Source organism: Jaculus jaculus, chromosome 6 (genome assembly GCF_020740685.1).
Source record: "Jaculus jaculus isolate mJacJac1 chromosome 6, mJacJac1.mat.Y.cur, whole genome shotgun sequence".
NCBI classification, from domain to species: Eukaryota; Metazoa; Chordata; class Mammalia; order Rodentia; family Dipodidae; genus Jaculus; species Jaculus jaculus.
The window spans coordinates 92,391,456-92,411,374 of NC_059107.1; the positions used below are offsets into that span (position 1 = coordinate 92,391,456).

The window sequence follows — 19,919 nt, forward strand, 5'->3', positions numbered from 1 at the left end:
GGATCATGGTTTTGCTTTTGGGATATGCTGAATTTAAGATACCAGGAAGTATTAGGGGATTATAATACAAAACAGGCAAAAATGTTATCTGGAACCATGGAGCAGGGCTACAACTATATTTAGGAGCTATTAGCATGTAGGTTAAGGAATTGTTAAAGGAATGGAAGTGAAAAAACTTAACTCTAGGAAAAATATGTAGAAGGCTGGATGGAACTCAAAGCACTCAGTATTGTTTGTATTAGAATCACCTGAGGTCCTTATTAAAAGAGAATCTCTTGTAAATGTATTTGTCACTGAACTGTACACTAAAAACCAGCAAGAGACTGGAGACATAACTCAGTCAGTAAAAAGCTTGCATGAGGACCCGAGTTTGGATCCTCAGTATCCAAAGCACATGCCTGTAATCCCAGCCTTGGAGAGATGTATAGATAGGAGAATCCGTGGGACTTATGGGCTAGCTAATTAACCCTAGCCAAATGGGTAAGCTCCAAGTTTAGTGAGAAACCCTGTCTCAAAAAAATAAGGTAGACAACCTAAATCTGTGTTCCCAGGACGTGGTCACTTATATTTGGCTCCAGAATAAACTCTCTGTTATCCCCTTTAAAAAATAAAATAAGGTAGAGAGTAGCTGAGGAAGACATCTGATGTTGATCTCTAGTTTCCACATACTCATGTGTGTGGATGTATGAACACACACACACACACACACACCACACATGCCAAAAAGAAAAATGGTTAGCAAGTAAATTTTATATTATGTATTTTTTTACTATATGTATATAATAAAAATATAAAATGACAATAGGGCTGAGGGGATGTAGCTCAGTGGTACAGTGCTTGCCAACTGCGTAGGGTCTCACTCTAGCCCAGGCTGACCTGGAATTCACTAGTCTCAGGATGGCCTTGAACTCATGGCAATCCTCCTACCTCTGCTTCCCAAGTGCTGGGATTAAAGGAATGTACCACTACACCCAGCCTTTTTTTTTTCTTACCTTTCTTTAGACAGGGTCTTACTCTAGCCCCAGCTGACCTAGAACTCATTCTGAAGTACATTCTTTTTTTAAAAAAATTATTTATTTATTTATTTGAGAGCGACAGACACAGAGAGAAAGACAGATAGAGGGAGAGAGAGAATGGGCGTGCCAGGGCTTCCAGCCTCTGCAAACGAACTCCAGACGCGTGCACCCCCTTGTGCATCTGGCTAACGTGGGACCTGGGGAACCGAGCCTCGAACCGGGGTCCTTAGGCTTCACAGGCAAGCGCTTAACCGCTAAGCCATCTCTCCAGCCCTGAAGTACATTCTTGCCTCAAGGTCATGGGTAAATCCTATTTCAGCTTCCTTAATGCTGAGATTAAAGACCATGACCAACATGCCAGGCCTAGGTATCTTTTTTTCCTCACATTCTAGGGTCTCACTCTAGCCCAGGCTGACCTGGCACTCACTCTGTAGTCCCAGGCTGGCCTCAACAAAGCGATCCACCTACCTCTGCCTCCCAAAATGCTGGGATTAAAGGTATGTGCCACCACACCTAGCCCAGGTATCTTTTTAATTTTTTTAAATTTTTTATTTATTTATTTGAGAGCGACAGACACAGAGAGAAAGACAGATAGAGGGAGAGAGAGAGAATGGGCACGCCAGGGCTTCCAGCCTCTGCAAACGAACTCCAGATGCGTGTGCCCCCTTGTGCATCTGGCTAACGTGGGACCTGGGGAACCGAGCCTCGAACCGGGGTCCTTAGGCTTCACAGGCAAGCGCTTAACCACTAAGCCATCTCTCCAGCCCCCAGGTATCTTTTAAGTGCTAGTTAATGCATCTTTTCAAGCAACTGTCTAACCATTGAAGCATCTGCCCAGTTCCAATGCATCTTTTCCAGTATCTGTAACTGCTGTGTTACTCTTGGGAATGCTGGGAGACTTGGTCTGCTTGAAAGAGGTAAGATGAGCCGGGCGTGGTGGCGCACGCCTTTAATCCCAGCACTCGGGAGGCAGAGGTAGGAGGATCACCATGAGTTCAAGGCCACCCTGAGATGACAGAGTTGATTCCAGGTCAGCCTGGACCAGAGTGAGACCCTACCTCGAAAAACCAAAAAAAAAAAGAAAAAAAAAAAAAGAAAGAGGTAAGATGCTTTTTCTACTAACCATTTTTTTTAGCCAGGCCCACAGCTTCCTCATTACAGATTTCATTGTGAGACTTTGCCTTAAAGCAGGCCCAGAAAATGCCTGAAGAAACCACATCAGATTTAAGGAGCCCAGCAAACATTCTAACCCCCAAGAGCTGGAAAGGTTGCTAGTGATAGACTATTTACCTAGTGACTAGATCTGGAGTTTACTCCCCAGCACCACAAAACAATCTCCAAAAGCAGTTGTTCTTCCCACAACCAGGACCACAATCTCAATCCAGATGGCCTAGCTCAAGGTTTTGAGGCTGTCTGACTGTCACAGGACAGGGAACATAATTCCCAGTATCTTTTCAATATCTCTTTCCTGGTTTTCCTGTCCTTCCATCTTACTGCCTTCAGAATCTTAACCCGTTCCTCTCTGTCTCTTCTATAAGAGACTCAGAGATCGGATGAATCTCCATGGTGTGCTTTGCTCTGAAGAGCAAAAGGCTTCTGTCCCAGCTGGTGTTGCCAAAGCAGCATACTAATTCCATCCCATGGTCCTGGGTCAAGATCTGTACAACCTGGTTGGCCATATCACCTCGGATGTTGAGGGAGTGGAAATGATCAAAATCATGGAGTCCCAGCTTTCGGAGGCGCCTTGCAGCTGCACGGTAGCACTTCCAGGGCTGTGGCTCCACAAGGAGGTAGCGGCAGAGAGAGGAAAGATGGGCCAGGAACTCCCACAGGCCCTGATCCCCATGGTTCAAATGAATCCACATGGTTATTGACATGCAGAAGCCAATGTCAAAAGCTGAACGCCCAAACTGGCTTAAGAAAGAGCTCAAAAGAGCCTTCCTGGTCCTCTGGCTCATGAAGTCCATGGTGATAAAGGTCAAGGCATCAGGAAAAGGACATCCTTTCTCAGCTCGCTCCACCAGGACTGGATCTATATCACAGCAGAGGAGGCGGAATTCTCCGGAGGCATCTGAGCAGGTCTCCCCATCACGCAGGGAGAGGAAATGTTTGTACATAGCCACACTTAGTTCCTAAAGGAATCCAAAAGAGCTTTGTCATTGCAGCTTTCAACCATTAGTGGAAGAGAAATCTCTCATCCACGGAGACTGCCCCTTACGTCTGGCTTCTTTAGCTGTGAGGATCCTGAACCTAAGGAGGCTGTACAAAACTTGTTCATAAGCAGACTCTCCGTGCCCTCCAGGGGTCACAGGCTGTAATACGTCATCACTATATCCTCGTTCTTTAAAAAAAAAAAAAATTTTTTTTTGAGGTAGGGTTTCATGTAGCCCAGGATGGCCTCAAACTTGCTATGTGGCTGAGAATGATCTTGAACTCCTGATCTTCCTGAGTGTTGAGATTTACAGGCATGTGCCACCATGGCAGGCCTCCTATATTCTGACACTGATGACAGACTGGGTTGCACAGTTGAAAGTTATAGCCCAGTGATGCAATAAAAACAAAGGAGCCTAGAGCAAGCAATATTATCCATTTAAAGATATATTGGTAAACTCTTATCTTTTTCTGGGTATCTCAAACCCAAAGGAGAAAGAAGTCCAGAAGCAAGGAGAGGCATAGAGTAAGCACTATCGTGCAAAAAATCTATTTCTCAGACCTGAAGGTGGGAGTCTGGATGCCAAAAAGTTTTCAATCAGCTTTCAACTCTATGACTTTCAATTTTATTTTCTTATACATCACCACATCCTTCAGACACTTATTCTGCTTCTACAGCCATTAGTCCTGGAAGTCACTACTGACCTTTCAAGCCAAACCCAATCACACAATGACTTGTGATTTTCACCATTATAGTTAACTCAAATTTGTGTTCTTTTATATAGTGCCCCCCCCCCAAGGTAGGGTTCTGCTCTAGCCCAGGCTAACCTGGAATTCACTATGGTCTCAGGGTGGCTTCAAACTCACAGTGATCCTCCTACCTCTGCCTCTGTAGTGTTGGGATTAAAGATGTGTGCTACCATGCCTGGCTTATATTGTTTTTTTCAAGGCATTTTCCTATTGACTACCACTGTAGCTTTTAGCACAGGTGAAGAAAATGCACAAAGAAACCATCCAGATGTCCAATAATAGTAGCATAGACAAAAGCAATAATCATTAAGGTGGAATACTAAATGGAAGTTTAAAGTGGAGGAGCTTGGCTTGGTGTAATAACATAGATGATTCTCACAATCATATTATGGAGTAGAAAATCAAGTCACATTAAATATATATGGCAAGATTCTTTTCTGTTTTTGTTTTTTGAGGTAAGGTCTTACTCTAGCCCAGGCTGACCTGGAATTCACTATGCAGTCTCAGGGTGGCCTTGAGCTCACAGTGATCCTCCTACCTCTGCCTCCTGAGTGCTGGAATTAAAGGCGTGCGCCACCATACCAGACTTTTCTTTTTGAAATTGGTCTTCCTATGTGGTTGAGGATGGCCTTAACCTGTTTGCAATCCTCCTGCCTCACATCCCAACTGCTGGGATTACTGGCATGCAGCACCATAGCTGGTATGCAAGTTTTCATTTATGTGAAATCCAAAAGTGAATAAAATTAAACTACACTGCTTAGGGAGTAAAATGATGAGCTATATAGAAAAGCAAGAAAATAGTTAACAGGTTGGTTGTTGCCTCTGGGTGAAGAGGGGGCTTTAGGAACAGGAAGACAAATGAGAAACTTTAGGAGGTACAGACTAGATCTTGTATTTGACCTTAACAGTGGTCATAAGGTTGCTTACCTTATCATAACTCAAAGCACAGGCTTTTTTTTTTTTTTTTTAATCTGTGCCGGGTGCATTTTTTTTTTTTTTTTAATCTGTGCCGGGTGCAGTGGTGCACGCCTTTAATTAATCCCAGAATTTAGGAGGCAGAGGTAGGAGGACTACCAAGAGTTTGAGGCCAGCCTGAGAGTACATAGTGAATTCCAGGTCAGCTTGAGGTAGGAGACCCTGCCTCAAAAACAAACAAACAAAAAAATTGAGAGGTCAATTACTGGTCTAAAGTCACATGTTCAGTACACAGCAAGTTTCTCTCTTGGTAACAGACTGGCTTCAAATTTCCAGCATCCCCTTGCCTCTGCCTCCAGTGCTGGGATTACAGGTGTGTGTCACCATGCTGTGCAACCAGTCTCTTCCACCAGAGATGTATCACAGGAAAATTCTATGCCCTCCTCCAGCTCCTACAATGGAGTGAAGGCACTGACTTCCGAAGTACTTGCAGTCACTGGGTGAGCGGGCTTGCTCCTTTATTGCCTTGTCTACCAGTAGATAAAACTGACGTTTCCTAATTTTGCACGTGGCTCAACTCTAATCCTTATAGGCCTAATACTTTGTGGTGGGAAGAGTGGTAAGCCCTTTCTCCTTCTTTCCCTCTGACAGGATGTCCTATTTTCTTTTCTCCTCACTGTACTCTGTCAACAGTTTTTTAGTAAACAAGTACCTGCCTTCAGGGTGTATACGAATAGCACACTACAGACATGACTGTCACCTCTGTCAATTCCCTCCCACTAAACCCATTCCAACTCCTCTCTCCCGGGTCGCCTGCAATGCTGGAGAGGAATCCAGATAAGGTGGCTGTCCTCCCAGGTCAAGCCAGAGATGGGAATTTGGAATGAAGTTGTGGATTCCCGACAGAAAGACAGTGGACCTTATGGGTCAGGTAATGGTATTTCACAAAGGTCAACACTAAAGCTTATTTTTATTTTTTCCAAAATAGGGTCCTCCTTTAGCTCAGACTGACCTGGAATTCACTATGTAGTCGCAGGGTGGCCTTGAACTCACAGCGATCCTCCTACATCTCCCAAGTGCTGGGATTAAAGGCCTGTGCCACCACGCCCGACCCAATGCTAAACTTTTAGCGCCCATTTTGGATACTCTGGTTTTTCTTCAGATAGTATATTTTGCTTTTTTTTCTTTTTTTAAATTTTACTTATTTTGGTTTTCGAGGTAGGGTCTCACTCTATCCCAGGCAGACCTGGAGTTCACTATGTAGTCTCAGGGTGGCCTTGAATTCATGGCGATCCTCCTACCTATACACGCCCGGGCTTATTTCGCATTAAAAAAAATTATTTGTTAGAGAGAGAGAATGGGAGGCCACTGCAAACGAACTCCAGACGTATGAGGCACCATATGCAGCTGGCTTACGTGGGTCCTTGGGCTTCGCAGGCAGGTGCCTTAACTGCTTAGCCATCTCTCCAGCCCCTTTCTCGGTTTGAAGCCCACTTTGGGCAAGTTTTGATGGTGTGAGGCCACGCCCAAGCCAGAGCCACAGGGGAGGGGAGGGGAGGCCGCCGATCCCTCCCGCGTCACTCACCCCGGAGTTACACCCCACGTCGAGCCCCAGGATCGGCCTCGCCGCGGGGCCCTCGGGAGGAAAGAGCTGTCGAAGAAGCTCCGGGGGCAGAAGGCGGAGCCTTTGCTCGGGAGGGTGGAAGCGGGAATAATGAGAGAAATTTCCGAACGGGGCAGCCCCGGGTTCTAGAACTCGCGGATTCTCTTCCGCCGAGGCCTCCTCAACGTCCACTCTCGAGGACGCCGCCATCTTGCTCAGTCCCCGGATGCCGGCGGAACCGGAAGCTGCGGTAGCTGCGCCTGCGCGCCTGCGCCTGCGCCCAGCGGCGAGGCCTGGTGGATGGCGGGCTCGCCCCTGTGTGGGCCTGGCGGGCGGTGCGGTTGAGCAGGCCTTCCGGTATCATTCTCCTCGGACCCTCCAATCAATCTATGATATAGAAACTTGGACGTGGTTTAGGATAGGGTAGTTAGAGAGCCAGGAGGCGCAGCTAGACCCCTTGAGAGGCCTGCACTTCTCGCGCTGCCTACCAGGTACCAAACATGCTTCTACGCCCCTTGCATATATTTACTCACTTGATCCTCCCACCGAATCCAGAAGAGAAGGGCCATAATTATTATCCCTTTTATACACGGATGAATTCTAGATCTTACTCGATGTGGATGTGAATCACTGCATGAGTGCACAGGTCAGAGGACAACTTTTAGGTCAGTCCTCACCTTCCACCTCACAGGTCTCTCCTTTTTGTGGGTGTTTGGAGATTCCCACCTCAGGTGCTCAGAGTTGCACAACAAATGCTTTATCCACTGAGCCATCTCCCCACCACCTACGGACTTGAGTTCTTGGGGTAAAATGATGTTAGTAACTTGCCCAAGGTCGCACAGTTAGAAATGATCATACCAGGAGCTGGGTAGAATGGTTCAGTGGGCAAGAGCACTTGCCAAGCACGCGAGAGGGCCTGGAGACCCCCCCCTTGAGTTTAATTCCCCAACACTCAAACATTTGCACAAGGCCATTTCATGCCTGTAACTGCAGACTTATGGGGAACAGAAAACTGCTGGGACTCCTGAAAAAAACAAAACAACAACAACAACAACAAAAAATAAACAGCGCTTTGTCTCCAGAAAACATAAGGATTGAGAGATACAGGAAGGATACCCAGTGTTCTCTGGCCTCTGCAGGGGAGACATTGGCACAGATGTGTATGTGTGCACCATATGTATATACCACACCACATACATGCATACATACAACACACATGCATGCATGCATGCACACACACAATAGTATGAGAATTTCAACCTAGACACTTTGGCTCTAGAGGATGGGCTTCCAACATTATGCTATTCTCTCAGTATTGAACATCCTAGTTCAATGCCTAATGCAAAGTTGCTCAGCAAATATTTGTTGAGTGAAAAATCTATTCTGGATGCAAGTTAGGTGACCAAGCCATGTGTGTTTGGGAAAATTAAAATGAAAGGGAGAAAAGCATCAAATTGGTTTGAAGTTAAGTAAAATGTGAGGGCTGGGGAGATAGTTCAGTGAAAGGCACTTGATTGAAGTTAGATAAAATGTAGACTGGGCCAGAGACTGGGGATGGAGGGTAGCTGGAAAGGTAAGAAACAGAGGAGTCTTCCTCGGCAGCAGGTTCAAGTTAGAAGCCAGGATAGCCTAGCATATCCAATAGGGATCAGAATAGTAAATACTGGCATCTCCCTACCTGACCAGACCCACTATATGTCCACTATTTGAGACCAGTAATTTGATAAACGTATAAGGGACTAAAGTAGGACTCCTGTGTAGGTGCCAATGAAGTTAAAATTTGTCTCTTGAGTTCACCACAAGAGCAAGGTAATCTAGGCATTTCTATATACTGGAGGATTGCCACAGACTTTGTGTGTGTGTGTGTGTGTGTGCGTGCGTGTGCGTGCATGCATATGTGTGTGATGTAGTATGTGTGAGGTGTGTGCACATGTATGTGCCCTTGTGGTGCTCCATAACTCCTTTGTGCTCGGGGTATCACTGGTTTACTATGGCCAGCGTGGAACATTGGTTGTTCCACTCCATTGCTCTTCTGCCCTGGTCTTGTTTTGAGCAGGAGTCATTTGTTGCTGTTGGTGGTGGTGGTTTTGTGAGGTAGGGTCGCACCATAGCCCAGGCTGACATGGAATTCACTATGTAGTCTCAGGCTGGCCTTGAACTTAAGGTGATCCTCCTATCTCCACCTCCTGAGTGCTGGGATCCCAGATGTGTGCCACCACACCCTGCTGCTTTCTTTTGTTTTAAACTGATTCCTGAGCTCCTGACTTGTGATTCTAGGACTAGGGTTAAAGGTACACACACAGCTGTTTTTTTTTGTTTTTTTTTTTTTTGCCGGAGGTAGGGTCTCACTCAAGCTCAGGCTGACCTGGAATTCACTATGTAGTCTCAGGGTGGCCTTGAACTCAGGGCAATCCTCCAACCTCTGCCTCTTGAGTGCTGGGATTAGTTGTGCACCACCACGCCCAGCCACACAACTGTTTTTTAAGTGTGATCTGGATTTTTTATTATTATTTTGGAGAGAGCAAGTGAGCAAGGGAGAGAGGAAAGATAGAGAATTGGTGTACTGGGGCCTCAGCCACTGAAATCTAACTCCAGACACTTGTGCCACCTAGTGGACATGTGCAACCTTGCACATGCCTCACTGTGTGTCTGGCTAAAGAGGGATCAGGAGAGTTGAACATGGGTCCTTAAGCCATCTCACCTGCCCAGGATCTGGATTTTTGAACTTTACAGTCTCAGATCTACTCTTGTGTATGTGCAGAGAGAGCATGTAACTGCTGGGTCATCTCTCCATCCCTCTGTATTTTTATTTTTTATTTATTTATTTTTTGTGGTAGAGTCTCACTCTAGTTCAGGCTGACCTGGAATTCACCCTGGAATTCAGGGTGGCCTCAAACTCACAGCAGTCGTCCTACTTCTGCCTCCCAGGTGCTGAGATTAAAGGTGTGCACCACCACACCTAGCTGTCTCATATGTTTTATAAAAATTATTTTTATTTAATTATTTGAGAGGAAGAGAGAGAATGAGCATGCAAGGGCCTCCAGCCACTGCAAACGAACTCCAGGCGCATGCACCCCCTTGTGCATCTGGCTGACGTGGGTCCTGGGGAATCAAACTGAGGTCCTTTGGCTTTGCAGGCAAATGCCTTAACTGCTAAGCCATCTCTCCATCTCTCCATCTCTCTGTCTCATTAAAAAAATATATTTTTATTTTTATTTATTTATTTGACAGAGAGAAAGAAGGAGGGAGGGAAAGAGAGAGAGAGAGAGAATGGGTACACGAGGGCCTCCAGCCACTGCAAATGAACCCCAGATGCATGAGTCACCTTGTGTAGGTAGTGTCAGGCACTGTGAGGTCATGGATAGCCAGGCCATTTTGTGTCTGGGGGAAGCACGTTGTAAGGAGTCCTACCCTTCCTTTGGCTCTTACATTCTTTCTGCCACCTCTTCCACATTAGACCCTGAGCCTTGCAAGGTGTGATAGAAATATTACAGTACTGAGCACTCCGGTCACTTCTTTCCAGCACCATGATACCTTCTGAGTCATCCCAATGTCACTGCCATCTGAAAAGAGAAGATTCTCTACCAAAAGTGAGAGTAGCATTAATATAAGGGTATGAACATTAAGAGAAGTGCTTACTGGGCAATTTGATAAGCACAGTATATACATTTAGCCAGATAGCAGCAGATACACTAGGGTTCATGACTACCCCTGTTTTAAGTTTTCAGTATCAGGGATGTATTCCCTCCCATGGAGCAGGCCTCCAGTCCAATTAGAGGGCAATTGGTTTCCACCATGATAGATGTGCCACTATTGCATCTATTGGCTCATTTGGCCTGGCTGGCCAAATATAAGGCTTGCAGTGTCCACTGTTGAGTATCTTCACTGGTGATTTCTCTTTCTCCCATTGAACTGCATGCAGAATGGCTTCTTCCAGCTTTCTGTTAGCTGGTTTACATGGAGGAGGTTATCAGCTTAATTGCAGCAGGATTTCTCAGTGGCCTTGCAGCCCAAGTATGTGGCGTCTTCAGCAATAGGGTCTTACCATCTATTCCTGGTGGGAAACCAAGGGCCTCTTCTTAGCATCATGGTTCCTTCTGAGTCATCCTAAGATCACTGCCATCTGAAAAGAGAAGGTTCTCTAAGCAAAAGTGAAAGTAACACTAATATATCAGTGTGAACATTAACAGACCTACTCTTTTTAAAATTTTTTTTTCAAGGTAAGGTCTCACTCTGGCCCAGGCTTACCTGGAACTCACTCTGCAGAACTGGCCTCAAACTTTTTTTTTTTTTTGAGGTAGGGTCTCATTCTAGCCCATTCTTTTCTGGAATTCACTATGTGATCTCAGGGTGGCCTTGAACTCACACTGATTCTTCTTACCTCTGCCTCCTGAGTGCTGGGATTAAAGCCGTGTGCCACCATGCCCAGCTTCTAGTATTTATTCTTTTAAAATTTATTTATTTGAGAGAGCAAGAGATGCAGATAGAGATAGAGAAGTTCAAACACATGTGCTACCTTATGCATTTGGATTATGTAGGACCTGGAGAATCTAACTGTGGTCCTTTGGCTTTGTAGGTGCCTTAACCACTAAGCCATCTCTCCAGCCCTATTTTTATTTATTTATTTGCAAGCAGAGAGAGACAGAAGAGAAACAGAGAAAGAACATTCTTTTGCAGGTGATCAGCTATAGTAACAGGCCCAAAAGAACATGGACACAACCCTGCCCTGGTGAGACCAGAGTTCCAGTCTGATTTAGTGTAATTTAAAATTTTTATTTATGTTAAATTCTTTTTAAATTATTTATTTATTTATTTGCAAGGAGAGAGAGACAAGGAGGAGAGAGAGAATAGGCATGCCAGGGTCTCTAGCCACTGCAAATGAACTTCAGATGCACGTGCCCACGTGTGCATCTGGCTTCATGGGTACTAGGGAATTGAACCTGGGTCCTTTCACTTTGCAGGCAAGCATCTTAACTGCCAAGCCATCCCTCCAGCCACATTTTTTATTTATTTTAGTGAGAAATAGCAAGAGGCAGAGGGAGAGAGAGAGAGAGAATGGGCACATCATGTCCTTCAGCCACTGTAAACAAACTCAGACACATGGCCATCTTGTGCATCTGGCTTATGAAGTTCCTGGGGAATTGAGCCTGGGTCCTTTAGCTTCGCAAGCGAATACCTTAACTGCTAAGTAATCTCTCTAGTCCTGATTTAGTCTAATTTAAGATGGTGATAAGGAGCAGCTTCCAGATTCTTCTTCCTTCTTTCAGTGTCTCCATCCTTGGGGGACCCTTTATTATTAGTATTATTATTATTGGTTTTTCAGGGTAAGGTCTCACTGTAGCTCAGGCTGACCTGGATTTCACTATGTAGTTTCAGAGTGGCCTTGAACTCATGGTAATTTTCCTACCTCTGCCTCCCAAGAGCTGTGACTAAAGGCATGTGCCACCATGCCCAGCCTTCTTTCTTTCTTTTCAATTTTTGTTATTTATCTGAGAGAGAGAAACAGGGAGAGGGAGAGGGAGAGAGAGAGAAACAGAGAGAGAGACACGGGAGGAGGGAGAGAATGGGGGTACCAGGCCCTTTATCCACTGCAAACTAACTCCAAACACAAGTGCATCTGGCTAATGTGAGTCCTAGGAAATTGAACTTGGGTCATTAGGCTTCACAGGCAAGTGCCTTAACTGCTAAGCCATCTCTCCAGCCCTGGAGGGCCCTTTCTGAGTCTTCTCTCTCTTCCTAGGCCCACCAACCAAAGTCCTGCATATACATTTGAACAAGCCAACAAGGCTCATCCTAATTGGATGTCTAATTTAAAAAGATCTGATCCAAGATCCCACATGAATTTCCCTGGGGTTTTCTTTCTGTGGACCCTACCCGGTTGGGAGGGAGAAACCCCTCTTAGCTTGGGAGCTTTTCTACTTTTCTCTTATTTCTATTCTTTCTTAATTATTTCAGCCAGAATTGGTGTTACATTCCTTTAATCCCAGCACTCAGGAGACAGAAGAGGATCACTGGGTTCAAGGCCAGTTTGGAACTATAGAGTTGAGTTTCAAGTCAGCCTGGGCCAAAGTGAGAGCCTACCTTGAAAAAACAAATATATTTTTCCATAATTTACCCTTTTTTTGTGTCTACATTTTTCAGTTCTTTGCTAGAGACAAGAACTTGAAAGCCATTGGTTTGGTGGCTTGGGGACTTCTTCACAGCCACTGGCTTGGGAAGTCTTACACTCTTCCAGAGCCAGGCCATCAAGCACTCAGCACAGGGGAATTGAACCTGCTGCTCTCAGGGCCCCATGCTTGCAGCCAGCGCTTCTCCTGGCTAAGCTGTCTCCTCCATCCCTAGCCTCTAACTTTCTGCGTAGTGGAGGGTGACCTTGAATTTCTTTTTCGTGTTTCATTTTACAAGATAGGTTCTCACTCCAGCCCAGTATTGTAGTCAGGTTTGCATTGCTGACATAAAACACCTGACCAAGAGAAACTTGTGGAATAAAAGGTTTATTTGGGGGCTGGAGAGAAGGCTTAGTGGTTAAGGCATTTGCCTGCAAAGCTAAAGGATCCTGGTTCAACTCTCCAGGACCCATGTAAGCCAGAGGCACAAGGGGTTGCACACATGTGGAGTTCATTTGCAGTGGCTGGAGGCCCTAGCATGCCCATTCTCTCTCTCTCACGTAAATAAAAATTATTTTTTTAAAAAAGATTTTGGCCAGGTGTGGTGGTGCACACCTTTAATCCCAGCACTTGGGAGGCACAGGTAGGAGGATTGCTGTGAATTCAAGGCTACCGTGAGAATACAGAGTGAATTCCAGGTCAGCCTGGGCTAGAGTGAGACCCTACCTCAAAAAACCCCAAAATAAAAAAGGTTTATTGGGGCTTACAGACTCAAGGGAAAGCTCCATAATGACAGAGGAAAACGACGGCATGAGCAGAGGGTGGACATCACCTCCTCGCCAACATCAGGTGGAGAACAGGAGAGTGTGCCAAACACTGACAAGGGGAAACTGGCTTTAAAGCCCATAAGCCCGCCCCCAACAATACACTCCCTCCAGGACGTGTTAATTCCCAAATCTCCATCAGCTGGGAACCTAGCAGTCAGAATGCCTTAGTTTATGGGGGGACACCTGAATCAAACCACCACACCCAGGCTGACCTGGAATTCACTATACAGTCTCAGGCTGTCCTCAAACTCACAACAATCCTTCTATCTTGGCCCCCTGAGTACTAGGATTAAAGGCGTGTGACACTGCCCTGCTGACCTTGAATTTCAGATTCTCCTGCCTTCACCTCCCAAGAGCTGGGATTGTAGATATGCACCGCCATACCTGGTTTATGTAGTACTGGAGGTTGGACCCAGGGGTCTCATGAATGCTAGTCAGACACTCTACCTAGTCTTCTTTTCACTTTTTATTTTGTACTTTCCTTTTTGCCTAACTTCCTGTTTCACTACTTTCTTCCTTCCTTCCTTCTTTCTTTCTTTTATTTTTATTAAAATTTTTTTTGGTAATTTTTATTTATTTATTTGAGAGTGACAGAAAGAGAAAGAGGGAGACAGAGAGGGAGAGAACGGGCATGCCAGGACCTCCAGCCTCTGCAAATGAACTCCAGACGCGTGCGCCCCCTTGTGCATCTGGCTAACATGGGTCCTGGGGAATCGAGCCTCGAACTGGGGTCCTTAGGCTTCACAGGCAAGCGCTTAACCACTAAGCCATCTCTCCAGCTGTGTTTTTTTTTTTTTTTTTCCTTGAGGCAGTGTCTCACACTCTAGAGTAAGCCGACCTGGAATTCAATATGTAGTCTCAGGGTGTCCTTGAACTCAGGGCAATCCTCCTACCTCTGCCTCCTGAATGCTGGGATTAAAGGCATGAGCCACCATGCCCGGCTAGTTTTGTACTCAATGATCCCCCACCTCAGTCTCCTGGGTACTGAGATTATGAAGTGTGAGCCTCTCTGCCTACACAGGGCAGATTTTGGTGAGCTGAACAAACCCCTTTTGCCACTAGATGGAGCTAGCATAAACACTAGACAATTTTAGAAACTGGAGTCACTGTGCTTTTCTCAAACACTTTTGTGTTTGTGTGTTTAAACACTTTGTATGTGTTGTCTTTTTATTTTTTTCTTTTTTCGAGGTAGGGTCTCACTCTAGTCCAGGCTGACCTGGAATTCACTATGTAGTCTCAGGGTGGCCTTGAATTCACAGTGATCCTCCTACCTTTGCCTACCGAGCACTGGAATTAAAGGTGGCGCCACCACAGACAGCTGTTTGTTTTTTTTTTTAAATATTTATTTGAGAGAGAGAGAGAGAAAGAGGCACATAGAGAGAAAGAGAGAATGGGAATGCCAGGGCCTCCAGCCACTGCAAATGAACACCAGACACATGAGCCCCCTTGTGCATCTGGCTTATGTGGGTTCTGGGGAATCAAACCTGGGTCCTTAGGCTTCACAAACAAGCTTCTTAACTGCTAAGCTGTCTCTCCAAACTCTGTTCCTTTTTTTTTTTTTTTTTTTTCTGAGATAGGGTCTCACTCTATCCCAGGCTGACCTAGAATTTACTATTCACTCTGAGGGTGGCCTCTAACTCATGGCAATCCTCCTACCTCTACCTCCCAAATGCTGGGATTAAAGACGTGCGCCACCATGCCTGGCTTCCTGTTTCTATTCTCGCATGACTGATAATTGGAAGAATTTTCCCCAGACCAACTTCTGGTTTCATGTACTTTCAAATGTTGATTCTCCTCCACTCCTACAGACATCTAGTTCTAGTTGCTGTTGAGCACATTTAATGTCTTTATTTGACTTATGGCTGTGTCCACACAGGTGAGTCATGTGATGAGTTGATCACAGTACTGTTGAAAGGTATATGCATATATGCAGGGCATAATAACTATGCACGCGACTATAAACCCTATGGATTGATCCCAAGTGGAGGTTATTCTCAACTCAATTTAACTTCAGCTGGAGCCAAAAATGGCTATCATCCCCATGTTATCCAACAAAAGCAGAAACATGGAGGAAGAGAAAAAGATTGCAGCTGTAACCAATTTCAATAAAATATCTTATTTTTTCCAATTTTACAAATATAAATGGCAGGCTTCCAGTTAAGATGGTGGTGTAGGAATGATGCCAAAGCAGCCTAGGGGAGAACCCATCCAAAAAAAAATATTAAAAAAATACAGCAAAATACACTCTTCTACTAAAAAGTGAGGTGTATAAGAAATTACCCATGTCATCAGAGAAGCAGGAGAGATCCAGAGTGTCCAGAGCCCACATAGGCAGGCAGAAGCGGCTCCAGCAGCAGTGGCACCAGGTCCACGGGGCCACAGCTGCCAGGCTCGGCTTGAGCTGCAGGAAAAGCCAGGTGAGGGGATTTTTCCACTCACATTGGAGCTCCTCACAAACTCAAGAAACATGAAGGGAGGACAGCAGGGAAGAACAAGTATGGAGATCCAAGCAGTTATCAAAAATCTCCCAACTTTGGAGGCTACAGGAACCAACCTTGTGGACAAATGAGAAAATACTCTTGTCTACGGAAGGCAGTGATCCCTACATAAATATGGAGGTCTCTGTCTGACTTAGGACAGCTGGCTAAGTCTGATTGTTCCCCTCCATACACCTTGTAAAGCTATAACTTTGGATACTGATTTTCTGTCCTTTTGTTCAATTATCTCTGCTGATTAAGTATGTACTTAATTTATTTTAATAAAATAACCAAATGCAATCATTAAAAAAAAAAAATATCTCCCAACTTAAAAAAAGTCCAGGCCCAGATGGATTCACCAGTGAAATTTACCAGACCTTGATGGAAGAACTAACACCATTGTTTCTTAAACTTTTTCATAAGATAGAAAAAGAATGAATCATACCAAACTCCTTCTATGAAGCCAGCTTCACCCTGATACTAAAACCAGGCAAAGACAGAACAAAAAAAGCAAATTACAGACCAATCTCCCTCATAAACATAGATGCAAAAATTCTCAACAAAATATTGGCAAACAGAATACAAGAATATATCAGAAAGATCATTCATCCCAACCAAGTATGCTTTATCCCAGAGATGCAGAGATGGTTCAACATATGCAAATCAATAAATGTAATACATTATATAAATGGGCTGCAGGACAAACATCATATGATTATCTCATTAGATGCAGAAAAAGCATTTGATAAAATCCAACATCCCTTCATGATAAAAGTCCTACAGAGACTTGGAATAGAAGGAACATATCTCAACATAATAAAGGCTATTTATGACAAGCCTACAGCCAACATAATACTAAATGGAGAAAAACTTGAAGCTTTTCCACTAAAATCAGGAACAAGACAAGGGTGTCCATTGTCTCCAGTTTTATTTAATATAGTACTAGAAGTCTTAGCCACAGCAATAAGGCAAGAGACACACATAAACGGAATACAAATTGGAAAGGAAGAGATCAAGTTATCATTATTTGCAGATGACATGATTCTATACATAAAGGACCCTAAAGACTCTACCAGCAAACTGTTAGAGCTGATAAACATCTATAGCCATGTAGCAGGATACAGAATAAACAAACAGAAATCAGTAGCCTTCCTATATGCTAACAACAAACACACAAAGGATGTCAAATCAGAGAATCACTCCCATTCACAATTCCATCAAAAAAAAAAAAAGAAGAAGAAAAAGCCACGCGTGGTGGCACACGCCTTTAATCCCAGCACTTGGAGGCAGAGGTAGGAGGATCACTGTGAGTTTGAGACCACCCTGAGACTCCTTAGTGAATTCCAGGTCAGGTTGGGCTAGAGTGAGACCCTACCTCAACCCCCCCCCAAAAAAAAAGAACCTTGGAATAAACCTAACCAAGGAAGTGAAAGATCTCTACAATTAAAACTTTAAAACACTTAAGCAAGAAATTGCAGAAGACACTAGGAAATGGAAAGACGTCCCTTGTTCTTGGATCAGAAGAATCAATATTGTGAAAATGGCAATCTTACCAAAAGCAATCTATACATTTAATGCAATCCCCATCAAAACTCCAATGGCATTCTTCACACAAATTTAAAAAAAGATCCAAAAATTCATTTGGAAGCATAAAAACCTCAAATATCTAGAATAATTCTGAGCAACAAAAATAAGGCTGGTGGCATCACCATACCTGATTTTAACCTATACTACACAGCCATAATAACAAAAACAGCATGGTGCTGACACAAAAGCAGATATGTAGGTCAATGGAACAGAATAGAGGACCCAGATGTAAGTCCCAGTGGTTATAGCCACCTGATCTTCAACAAAAAATGCTAAAAATATTCACTGGAGAAAAGACAGCCTCCTCAGCAAATGGTGCTGGGAAAACTGAATATGTATCTGTAGAAGGATGAAAATAGATCCTTCTCTCTCTCTCCATGCACAAGAATTAAGTCCAAATGGATCAAAGACCTTAATATCAGATCTGAAACTCTGAAACTGCTAGAGGAAAAAGTAGGGGAAACCTTTCAACATACTGGTCTTGGCAAAGACTTTCTGAATATAACCCCAATTGCTCAGGCAATAAAACCACAGATTAGTTGCTGGGACCTAGTGAAATTACAAGTCTTTTGTACAGCAAAAGACACTGTGAATAGAGCAAAGAGACAACCTACAGAATGGGAATAAAGTGTTTGTCAGCTATACATCTGATAGAGGATTAAGATCTAGGATATACAAAGAACTCAAAAAATTAAATAATAAGAAATCAAACAACCCAATTAAAAATGGGGTATGGGACTAAATAGAGAGTTCTCAAAAGAAGAAACACAGATGGCATATAAACATCTAAAAAAAAAGTTCTACATCCCTAGTCATCAGGGAAATGCAGATTAAAACTATGTTGAGATTCCATCTCACTCCTGTCAGATTGGCTACCATCATGAAAACAAATAAACATAACTGTTGGCGAGGATGCGGAAAAAAAGGAACCCTTCTACACTGTTGGCGGGAATGCCATCTGGTCCAGCCATTGTGGAAGTCAGTGTGGAGGTTCGTGACAGCTAAAATTAGATCTACCATGTTACCCAGCTATAACATTCCTAGGCATATATCCTAAGGACTCGTCTCACTCCCTTAGAGATACTTACTCTAAAATAAATGGCAAGGGGCTGGGGTGATGTTTCAGTGGTTAAAGGGACTGGTGCTGCAAGCATGATAACCCCACAGTTTAAATCCTCAGCACCCACATGAAGCCAGAAAGCCAGACACCAAGTGACCCACAAGTCTATAATCCCAATGCACCTGTGGCAATGGGCCAGAGTCAGGGGAATCCTGATACTCAGGGCAGCTACTTGGACTTTCTAGCAGAAAACTATAGGAGAGGTTTTCTCTCAAACAAGGTGGAAGGAGAGGACCCTGAGATTATCATGTGACCTGCACACATGTGCCCTCCCCTATATGCAAATAAAAAATTAATATATTAAAAAATGAGTTGGTGCAAGGCCACTAAGAAATCCTGCTGGAACTGAGCTGATAACCTCCTCCATGTAGATCAGCTGACAGAAAGCTAGAAGAAGCCATTCTGTATGCAGTTCAATGGGAGAAAGAAAAATCACCAGTGAAGATACTCAACAGTGGACATTGCAAGCCTTATATTTGGCCAGCCAGGACAAAAGAGCTAACAGGTGCAATAGTGGCACATCTGTCATGGTGGAAACCAACTGCCCTCTAATTGGACTGGAGGCCTGCACTATGGGAGGGAATTCATCCCTGATACTGAAAACTTAAAACAGGGGTAGTCATGAGCCCAAGGGGTGTAATGTCTGTTGCTATCTGACTAAATGTATATACTATATACTATGCTTATCAAACTGCCCAGTAAGCACTTCTCTTAATGTTCATACCCATATGTTAATGCTACTCTCACTTTTGGTAGAGAATCTTCTCTTTTTAGATGGCAGTGACTTTGGGATGACTCAGAAGGCATCATGGTGCTGAAAAGAAGTGACAGGAGTGCTCAGCACTGCAATATCTCTATTACACCTTCCAAGGCTCAGGGTCTGTTGAGGAAGAGGTGGCAGAAAGAATTTAAGAGCCAAAGGAAGGGTAGGACTCCTTGCAACGTGCTCCCTCCAGAAACAAAATGGCCTGGATATCCATGACCTCACAGTGCCCGACACTACCTACACAAGACCATCATAAGAGGAGGAAAAGATCATGACATCAAAATGAAAGAGAGACTGACTGAGAGGAGGAGGGGATATGATGGAGAGTGGAGTTTCAAAGGGGAAAGTGGGGGGAGGGAGGGTATTATCATGGGATATTTTTTATAATCATGGAAGTTGTTAATGAAAAAAAATTGCAAAGAAAAAAAAATGAGCCTGGCATGGTGGTGTACCCCTTTAATCTCAGCACTCGGGAGGCAGAGGTAGGAGGATTGCTGAGAGTTCAAGGCCATCCTGAGACTATATAGTGAATTCCAGGTCAGCCTGAGCTAGTGTGAGACCTTACCTTAAAAACAAGCAAACAAACAAAAGAAACAAAAA

General features: G+C 44.2%; 1 protein-coding gene and 1 non-coding gene across 2 annotated transcripts; one reads left to right on the forward strand and one right to left on the reverse strand.

Annotated features, from left to right (window-relative positions):
• Positions 1-2,121: 2,121 nt before the first annotated feature.
• Bcdin3d (BCDIN3 domain containing RNA methyltransferase) lies at positions 2,122-6,645 on the reverse strand. Its single transcript, XM_004649815.3, has 2 exons — positions 6,418-6,645; positions 2,122-3,148 (listed from the first exon to the last, which is right to left on the reverse strand). The coding sequence occupies exons 1-2, from the start codon at positions 6,643-6,645 to the stop codon at positions 2,516-2,518; spliced, it is 861 nt and encodes a 286-aa protein (XP_004649872.2). The 3' UTR covers positions 2,122-2,515.
• Positions 6,646-15,901: 9,256 nt separating this feature from the next.
• LOC123461976 lies at positions 15,902-16,042 on the forward strand. The gene has a single exon (XR_006638018.1).
• The last annotated feature ends 3,877 nt before the right edge of the window (positions 16,043-19,919 follow it).